The 9,005-nt window shown below is 60.1% G+C and overlaps 6 protein-coding genes across 6 annotated transcripts; 4 read left to right on the top strand and 2 right to left on the bottom strand.

The window, feature by feature from the left end:
• Window positions 1-74: 74 nt before the first annotated feature.
• On the top strand, window positions 75-692 carry SDG3523 (predicted protein; the record flags this gene model as incomplete). Its single annotated transcript, XM_001419270.1, has 1 exon — window positions 75-692. One exon carries the CDS (start codon window positions 75-77, stop codon window positions 690-692), a length of 618 nt encoding a protein of 205 aa, XP_001419307.1.
• A 73-nt stretch (window positions 693-765) lies between these two features.
• On the bottom strand, window positions 766-3,012 carry OSTLU_969 (predicted protein; the record flags this gene model as incomplete). Its single annotated transcript, XM_001419060.1, has 3 exons — window positions 766-1,149; window positions 1,195-1,555; window positions 1,679-3,012. Coding segments are annotated over 3 exons (2,079 nt in total), but the record flags the coding sequence as incomplete, so codon positions are not given.
• Window positions 3,013-3,135: 123 nt separating this feature from the next.
• OSTLU_32985 (predicted protein) lies at window positions 3,136-3,465 on the top strand (the record flags this gene model as incomplete). The annotated part of the gene is made up of 1 exon (XM_001419269.1): window positions 3,136-3,465. One exon carries the CDS (start codon window positions 3,136-3,138, stop codon window positions 3,463-3,465), a length of 330 nt encoding a protein of 109 aa, XP_001419306.1.
• A 206-nt stretch (window positions 3,466-3,671) lies between these two features.
• On the bottom strand, window positions 3,672-4,148 carry CYN15 (Peptidyl-prolyl cis-trans isomerase, cyclophilin-type; the record flags this gene model as incomplete). Its single annotated transcript, XM_001419059.1, has 1 exon — window positions 3,672-4,148. The coding sequence occupies one exon, from the start codon at window positions 4,146-4,148 to the stop codon at window positions 3,672-3,674; it is 477 nt and encodes a 158-aa protein (XP_001419096.1).
• A 346-nt stretch (window positions 4,149-4,494) lies between these two features.
• Window positions 4,495-5,868, top strand: OSTLU_16391 (predicted protein; the record flags this gene model as incomplete). The annotated part of the gene is made up of 1 exon (XM_001419268.1): window positions 4,495-5,868. One exon carries the CDS (start codon window positions 4,495-4,497, stop codon window positions 5,866-5,868), a length of 1,374 nt encoding a protein of 457 aa, XP_001419305.1.
• A 118-nt stretch (window positions 5,869-5,986) lies between these two features.
• OSTLU_42450 (predicted protein) lies at window positions 5,987-8,983 on the top strand (the record flags this gene model as incomplete). The annotated part of the gene is made up of 2 exons (XM_001419267.1): window positions 5,987-7,255; window positions 7,325-8,983. The coding sequence occupies 2 exons, from the start codon at window positions 5,987-5,989 to the stop codon at window positions 8,981-8,983; spliced, it is 2,928 nt and encodes a 975-aa protein (XP_001419304.1).
• Between the last annotated feature and the right edge of the window lie 22 nt (window positions 8,984-9,005).

The following is a 9,005-nucleotide window of genomic DNA, read 5'->3' as shown; positions in this document are numbered from 1 at the left end:
CCTTGCAGGAAATGTAACAAAAATCTAATATCTGTACTAAGTAGACTTCACCGCACACACCCGCGTCGCGCCCCATGGGGCGCGACGTCCGCAAAACCGCGAAACAAACGCCTGCGTCGACGTCCGCTGCCGCGTCGTGGCCGTCCGACGTCGTCTTCCTCGATTCGTTGCGCTACGACGCGGCGAGTGTGTCCCCAGACGTAATCGAAAAGTATGCCCCGAGCGCGCGCAGCGCGATCAAGCACACGCGCGCGAATGATAGGAAACGCGCGCGAGGGCGCATCATCGATGATGCGACGCATCCGGCGCGCGGAGAGTTCGGCTTGTTCGCGAACACGCGGTTGAGAGGTAGGGAACGAATCATCGACTACCACGGCGTGGTCACGACCGCGGTGGATTGTTCCAAGACGACGGATTATTCGCTCGCGTTCGGCGACGCGAACGAATTGGCTATCGACGCAGAAAAGGAAGGGAACGACGCGCGATTTTGCAACGACTTTAGAAACACGGGTCGATCGCAAAATGCGAAATTTGAGTCCTACGTCGACGAGGCGGGACACGCGAAGCTCGCGATTTTTGTGCTTCCTCAAGCGACGATTGCGAAGGGTGAGGAGATTTTGATCAGCTATGGAAAATCATTTTGGAAACATAGAGTAGGGGAGGACCTTGAGAGTTTTCGTAGCGACGTGTAGGTGTGCGGAACATGTGTATTTGTATTAGAATAGAACTCTGTAGCGCTTCGACTTAGTCATCTTCGCTAGACGATTCCTCCTCGCTCGAGGCCTCTTCGAGCCAATCGATGAACGGTTGCGCGAGCCTGAGAAACTTTTTATCCGCTTCGTCGGCCTCGGCCTTTTCTTCCGCCCAAGCTAACACGCTCTCTTCGCCGATGACGTCCATGTCGTAGAGCATGTGCAGAATTTTGGCGAAGGATGGCACGCAGACGGCGCCACCCATGCCTTTGAAGACCTCATCCTCGGAGCAAAACTCTTCGAGCGTTAACAAAGCCTCGACTTGGTCATCTTCACTCCGAAGGAACCTCGATAAGAGTGGCGCCCACTCCTTCAATCGCTCTCGCAATCGTTTCAACAATTCCGGCGTGCCCGACGGCGCCGTCGCCGGGTACAGCTTTACGTTTTCGCGAGACGTCTTACCGTGCGCCGGTAACGTCAATCCGACTATCGTCATCAAAACATATCGCGCAATATCGGCGAACGTTCTATTTTCCGCCATCTTCAAACCTTGCAGCTCGACCACTGCATTTTCCTGAGCGTACCCTTGCTTGACGCAGCGCAAAAACGTCTCCGCGACTTCGCGCTGAAACACGCCCTCGCGCTTGACGTCTTCTTGTTCGTCGCTATCAGACTCCGCCACCGCTGCCGCCCTTGAATCGGGGGCGCTCTCGCGTTTCGCTTCGTCGGTAGCGTATTCGTGTGAGCAATCATACGGCTCTCGCGCTTTCGGCTGGGCGATGTTGCGAAACCAGCTTTCCTCGCGCGGGGCCCACACGTACCCGGCTCCGCCTGCACCAACAGACGTGGGCGCCCAAATCGCGCTTGTGTCCGCGCCCGCTCGTGCTTTCGCCGCAGCGAGCGCTTCAGCGATCTGTTCCATCGTGTGTTCACCGAGAACTTCGTCGCGAACGAGTTCAAGCTCGCCGAGTCCGAGCGACGTGGACTGCTCCGAGTCGTCCGAATCGTAATCGTCGTCTTCGATAGCGGGCTGCGCCTTGAGCGAAATTCGCGTGTTTGGTTTCACGCTGAATCCACTTCCTATGACGACATCCGCGGCTAACACGCATCCGGCGGTGACATGTGCGTAGGCGTGCACGACGACGGCTTCTTGCAAGATGGCGCTCGTTACCGAAGATTCGTTTTCGATGCGCGCACCATCGAAGATATACGCGCCTGAGATGACGCAGTTCTGTCCTATGATAACGTTCTTTCCGATCACACTGTGCGATACCGACGTGCCGGCGCCAATCATCGTTCCTGCACCGATTGAGCATCCCTTAGTGAGCTTGGCCGATTCGTGCACTTCGCAGTCGGGGCTCAAATAATTGTTCCCCCACGTGTGCGTGAACGTCTGTGGATCTTGAACTGGTACGACGCGCGTGTCCGGTACGTACGGAAACGTCCATCTGTTCAAAATATCGCGTGAAACCGCGTCGTAAGAGCGCAAATTGTGCACGCGCGCGGCGTAATCGTATCGCGAAATCTCATACCCGTAAATCGTGTTCCCCAGCTCCCGCTCGTTAAGCGTCCCGACGATGAAGTCCCGACGAATGTGCTGATAATCGAAGTTGTCCGTGAATAGCATCAAGAACTCGGGTGCGCAAATATCGACGTGACAATCCATCAAATCCGTCCTCACTCGAATATTCTTGACCTCCCCGAACAACGACGCGTCCAGCGACGTCGGCGGCAACTTCGTCGCGCTGTGTCCACTCCCGTGCTCCTCGTAATGTACGATCTTATTCGTCTCCGCATCCATGGCGATGGTCAAATTCGAATCCCCATACCTCGATTCTCTCACGCTCGCCCCGACGTTTCGCAAGCACACCGTCATCACCGCCAACTTTTCCTTCTTCCTCCTCGCCCGGTGTCGCTCCAGCGCATCCTTCAGATCGATGTTCGTCACGACATCCCCACTCACCAGCACGAAATCGCTCCGTATGACGTGTTTATGATCGATCAACCGCAGCGCTTCGCCCGCGCTGACGCAGCTCGCACTCGGCACGCACTTCGTCGTCATCCTTCTTCGCTGTCCCGGTTTCGTCTCTTTATCCCCGGCGTCTCCTTCCCCCCATCCCGCGCTCTTCAGGTACTGATCGATCATCTCCGCGTGCGCGCACGCCAAGACGTACGTCTCCTCGACGCCCTGCGACGACAACCACTCGAGGGTGTACTCCAACATCGGGACGTGGCCGAGCGGGACGAGCGCCTTGGGCGTCTTCTCCGTCAGCGGTTTGAACGCGGTCGCGAACGAGTCCGCGAGGACGACCGCCTGGAGCGTCGGCTTGACGTGCACGTCCGCGGCCGCGGGCTTGGGCGCCATGGCGACGCGCGAAGCGACGCCGACGCGGCAAAAAGTGACGCGCGCGCCCGCGCGTCCCGCCGCGCGGTGGCGTCGACGATGGCGCACGAGCGCGCGCGAGACGACGGCGAGGACGAAGACGTGCTGTACGGCGATCTGGACGCGCGCGAGGGCGCGCGCGGGGCGGAAGCGGCGAGCGCGGGAGCGATCGGTCGATTGAACCTGAAACTGAGCGAGAGCGAGGCGCGACGTCGAGCGTTGATGGACGAGAACGCGAGCCTGCGCGAGCGATGCGAGAACTTGGAGAGGAACATTTCGTGCTTGTTTAACACGGCGAGGGGGGAGATCGAACGCAAGGATAAGGAGATTGCGCGTTTGCGCGAGGGCGACTCGCCGCTCGGCGACGCGCGCGCGCGCTTCAAAAGTTGAGTCGCGACGTCGCGGTAGCATAGCATAGCGCAGGACGGGAGCGCGCGAGCGCGGGACGCGTACTTCCATAGAAGAAAAACCTAGCGAAAACGCGCGTCGTCGCGCGCGAGCGACGCGCATTCAATAATTTACACCGTTTTCGACTCGCCGTCGCGACGCGCGAGACGACGCGTTCGACGCCGTCCACCGTTTTCGACTCGCCGTCGCTACGCGCGCGCCGCGCCTTTCGACCGCGCGTCGCGAAGCGTAATCCGCGGGCGCTCATCGATGAACCGCATCGTCCCCGTCCCGCCCGGCGTCGAGCTCGGCGCGTTCGCCACGCGCTCCAGCGTCGCCATCGACGTCTCGTCCGCCACCTCCGCGAACACCGTGTGTCGCCTCCCGAAGTGCGCCGCCGGCTTCGCGCCCACGTACACGAAAAAATCCGGTCCCGGTCCCTCGCCCGCCCACCCGACGTCGCCTCGTCGCATCAACCTCGGCCCCTCCTTCGTCTTCGTGTTGCTCGCCGCCGACGCGCTCTTTAAAGTTCCCTGCACCAAGAATCCCGGCTCCACGCGGTACACCTCGCACGCGTCCTCGCACGCGCGCGCGTCCGCCGCGAGCGCCGCGACGTACGCCGCGCTCTCCGCGTGCCAATCCGGGCGCAGTCGCAGCCGCACGTCGCCGTGCGCGCCGATCGTCATCGTCACGTCGCGAATCACCGAGTCGTCGTCGTCGTCGCGCGCGCGCTCGACGCGCGGCGCCGGCGCGGCGCGACGCGCGCGCGCGGCGAGCGCGAGGAGGAGCGCGACGCACGCGACGCGCGCGAGCGCGGCGCGCGCGCGCGAGAGGCGCGGGCGCGACTCGCGCGCGAGCATGCGTGTGCCGGCATCGCGCGACGCGGCGACGCGCGCGACGACGACGACGACGACGACGACGACGACGACGACGACGGCGACGGCGAGAGCGACGACGACGCGCGCGCGCGCGGTCGGCGCGTCGCGGACGCGCGCGCGCGCGCGGGACGTCGCGGGACGAGGCGGACGGCGAATGTCGACGGCGACGGCGGCGACGACGGCGACGCGCGACGCGGACGACGTGCGCGCGCTGGTGCGGTGGTGCGTCGAACGCGGCGCGCGCGGGAGCGGGCTCACGGTGGCGCTGGAGACGGGCGCGGGCGCGGGACGAGGGTTGGAGGCGACGCGCGCGCTGCGCGCGGGCGAAGGCGTGCTCGAGCTGAAACTGGCGAGCGGAATCGTCGACGATGCGAAGGGACATCCGGAGAGCGCGCGGGACGCGATGAAGGAAGCGCCCTGGGGGGTGCGATTGGCGTGCAGACTGCTGCAGGAGAAGAAGTTGGGCGAGGGGTCGGCGTACGCGGCGTACGCGAGGACGCTTCCGGAACGCGTGCCGACGTCGCCGATACACTACGATGAAAAGGCGATCGCGGACGTGCAGTACCCGCCGGCGATGTCGGAGATACGAGAGATGCAAGCGGCGTGTAGAAAATGGCACGAGACGCTCAGGGAGAAGGCGCCGGAGGCGCTCGGGGACGCGTATTTTGATTACGAGGCGTTCGCGAACGCCGTCGGCGTGGTGCACTCGCGGACGTACGGCGTGGCGAGCGCGGAGGATAACGCTGGGTACTTTCGCGTGCTGCTGCCGTTGGCGGATATGCTGAATCATGGAGGCGATATCGTGACGTCGTTGACGCGGGATGAGACCACGGGGGAGCTGACGGATATGACGACTGCGGCGACGGATAACATCGCGTGGTCCACGCTCGACGCCGAAGAGGGCGTCATTCAGTTTGCGGCGACGCGAGACATTGAAGAGGGCGAGGAGGCGTTGATGTCTTACGGTGAGCGCAGTAACGATCATTTTTTGATTTATTACGGCTTCGCGCCGGACAACAACCCGCACGACGATTGCGTGTTGTTTAGCAATCTCGAGCACGCGATGGTGTGGCACTCGGTGGCGCATCCAGAGTTGTGGGACGGGCCCGAGGGCGAAATTCGCGAGAAAGCTGCGAACGCAGCGTACGATGAAGTCACGAAAGCGCTCGAGGCCGAGGGCTCGGCGGACGCCAAGCTCGCCGCGGCGGAGCCTCGATTGAAGGCTCTCGGCGCCGGGAGAATCGACGCGCGACTTCTCAGTGCTTTTGCCGCCATGTATGCCGGTACCGAGGCCTCGGGAGATATCAACGGCCCAATTTGTGGCGATGAGCTCAAATTCGCTCGCGCCGACATCGCCGCGCGATGCGAACAACTCTTGGCCCAAATGCCGACATCGCTCGCCGAAGACGTCGACGCGCTCCGCTCCGGCGCGTGCGTCGACGACGCCGAGCGCGTGCGGTTCATCTACCGCGCGTGCAAGAAGAAGATTTTGCACGAAACGCTCGATTACTTTAAGATAGCGCAGTAGTCACCGCGATGTAGCGCGACATTTAATACATTCGCGCAGTCGCCCCATCCGAGCGCCACGAACAGTTGAGGGAGACCAACCAGATTCTCCTCACATTCGAGCGCGCGACGCGCGCGCGATGTCCCTCGTCCTCGCCGACGCGAGTCCGAGCGAAGCGGTCGTCGACGGGGCCGACCTTTTGCCGTTCCAGCGCGAGATCACCAAGGAACTGCTCGCGCGCGATGGTTTTTGCGTTCTCGCCGAAGGACTCGGTGCGAGCGCAGTCATCGCCGCGCTCGTCGCCGTCGACGACGCGCTGTCTAAGACGCACGTTCTAGGCGAACCACCCATGGTGACGCTCATCGTCGGTGCGAGTGAGCACGCGAAAGTGAGCGTGAAGGAGCGTATGACGGCGCTGTTTCCGCGCGCGGCGCCGCCGCTGGAGTTCACCGCCGACTACGCGGGCGACAAGAGGAAAAAGTTTTACGACGCGGGATGCGTGGCGTTCGTGACGACTCGAATCGCGAGCGTGGATTTGTTGAGTGGGAGGCTGGACGCGAAGCGAGTGCGAGGGATCATAGTGTGCTCGGCGCATAGGACGAACGAGACGTCGGGGGAGGGGTTCGTCGTGCGGTTGTTTAGAGAGGGGAATAGGAAAGGATACGTGCGGGCGATCAGCGATCGCCCTGGGGATTTGACGCGCGGCTTTAATAGCGTGGAACGATGTTTGAAGGCGCTGATGCTCACGCGCGTGCATCTGTGGCCGCGATTTCATTTGCGAGTGAAGGACGATTTAGACGCGCGTCCGCCAGAGGTGATCGAATTGAGACAGCCGATGAGCGAGAACGTGTTGAAGATTCAAGAAGCGATCGTCAGCGTCATGGATTCGTGCATGGCTGAGTTGAAGAAAAGTCGCTACATCGACACGAGCGATTTAACGCTCGAGAGTGGGTTGTTCAAGAGCTTCGATTTGATTTTGCAGCGACAACTCGACAAGGTGTGGCACATCGCGCCGAGACGAGTGAAACAGATCGTGTACGATTTAAAGACGCTCCGCTTACTCGCAGATGCGTTGCTGAAGTACGATTCAGTCACGTTTTTGAAGTACTTGCAGGCGTTGCGAGCGAGTGAGTCACGTGAGAGCATGTGGATGTTCACAGAGGCCTCGCACGCGATTTTCGAGTACGCGAAAAAGCGAGTTTACCTGCTCAAGCGTAAAGCCGCGGCGGCGCAACCGAAAGGCTTGGGCGCAAAGCGACCGCTTCCACCACAAATCACAGAGACGGACTTGATTCCGATTTTAGAACCCATGCCAAAATGGACGCTCATGGAAGAGATTTTAGATGAAATAGACGAAGAACGTCGGCAAGGCGGAGAGCTCCTCGCCGTGGCGGACTCCGAAACGGTCGTGGACCTGACGTTTTCTCAGCCGTATGAGTCCCAAGAGCACGGCACGCATAGAATGTTAAAATACAAGCAAGGAGCGACGTTGATTGTGTGTAAAGAAGAGCACGTGGCGCGGCAACTGGAGTACTGCATTCGTTACGGAACGCCGGCGCTGATGAATGCGCATTGGGTCGATTACTTGTTTAGCCGGGGCGGGAAGAACGTGGCGGCGCAAGTGACGAAGCGACAGACGGGATGGCGCGGTGCCGGGCGCGGTGGTGGCCGTGGTAGTGGCCGTGGTGGTGGGCGCGGTGCGGCGCAGAAGCCTCAGCGTGTGTATTCAAAACTCGAGCGCATTCAGGCGAGAATGGAGGGTCGAGAAATCGACGAAGATCCGGGGCCGGCGAAAGATGGGAAATCTGACGAGAACAAACTCTTAGCGGCGGCCGCAGCGGAGGCGAAGAAGACCCTAGTCGCTGCGAAGAAGGCCGAAGACGCGGATAAGAAGATGAAGGCTACGAAGGCGGCGAAAGAGTTAGATATCAAAATAGAAATGAAAGCGGAAGAGGACGCGGCGGCTAGCGACGACGAAGTCATCGTAGTCGGCGATACGCGCACGCGCTCGACCGTTAAGCGCGATACCGATAACATGTACGTGTACGCGCACGAGCGCAAATTGAACCTGCTGAACCGCATTCAGCCTTCGTTCGTGGTGATGTATGATCCAGACGCGTCATTCATCCGTGAACTCGAAGTCTATCAGGCGACGCGCCCGGACGTCCCGGTCAAGGTGTACTTTTTGGTGTACGACACGTCATTAGAGGAGCAAAAGTATCTCAGTAGCATCAAACGCGAGAGTGCGGCGTTCGAAAACCTCATACGCACGAAGCAGCATATGGCTGTTCCCGCTGAACAAGAGGGTTGGACCGATTCAGAGAATCCGTTGCCGTTGTCGTTGCCGAGCTCGACCGCTCGACATCGAATCGAGGAGTCGCAAGAGGCGAGTACGCGTAAAGGAGGCAGATCGCTCACTATTCGTTCGTCTCTCGAAGTCATAGTGGATATGCGTGAGTTCATGTCTGCGCTCCCTTGCGTGTTGCATTCGGCAGGTTTCAAAGTGCGCCCGACGACGCTAGAAGTGGGCGATTACATCCTCTCGCCCGATATGTGCGTCGAGCGCAAAGCCATTCCAGACTTGATTCAGTCCTTCGCGTCTGGGCGTTTGATAGCACAAGTCGAAGCGATGTGCAAACACTATAAGACACCGATTCTACTCATCGAGTTTGACGGCTCAAAAGCGTTCGCTCTGCACGCAGAAGCCGACCTTCCTCGTTTCGTCGGGCAGCAACATCTCATCACGAAGATATGTATGCTCATCACACGTTTTCGAAAGTTGCGTCTTATTTGGAGTCGATCGATGCACATGACGGCTGAAATTTTCGCAGAGTTAAAAAGGCTTGAGCCTGAACCCTCACTCGAAACTGCGCAGCGAATAGGCGTTCCCGATGCCGACGGTGACGTGCACAAACTCGTAAAGGATAACCTCAACGACGCTGCCGTCGATTTGTTGCGCAGGCTACCGGGTATCACCGACGGCAATTACCGACGAGTCATCGCACGAGTTGAAAGTATCGAAAAGATGTGCGACCTGAGAGAAGACGAACTCGCGGATATCCTTGGCGACGCACGGCAAGCGAAGACGCTCCACACATTTTTACACGCGCCGTTTCCGAAAGAATTCATGTTTTAGCGCCGAAGATGTTGTGAATGTT

This window comes from Ostreococcus lucimarinus, chromosome 8 (assembly GCF_000092065.1).
Source record: "Ostreococcus lucimarinus CCE9901 chromosome 8, complete sequence".
NCBI classification, from domain to species: Eukaryota; Viridiplantae; Chlorophyta; class Mamiellophyceae; order Mamiellales; family Bathycoccaceae; genus Ostreococcus; species Ostreococcus sp. 'lucimarinus'.
This window is presented reverse-complemented; position numbering and strand designations above follow the sequence as displayed.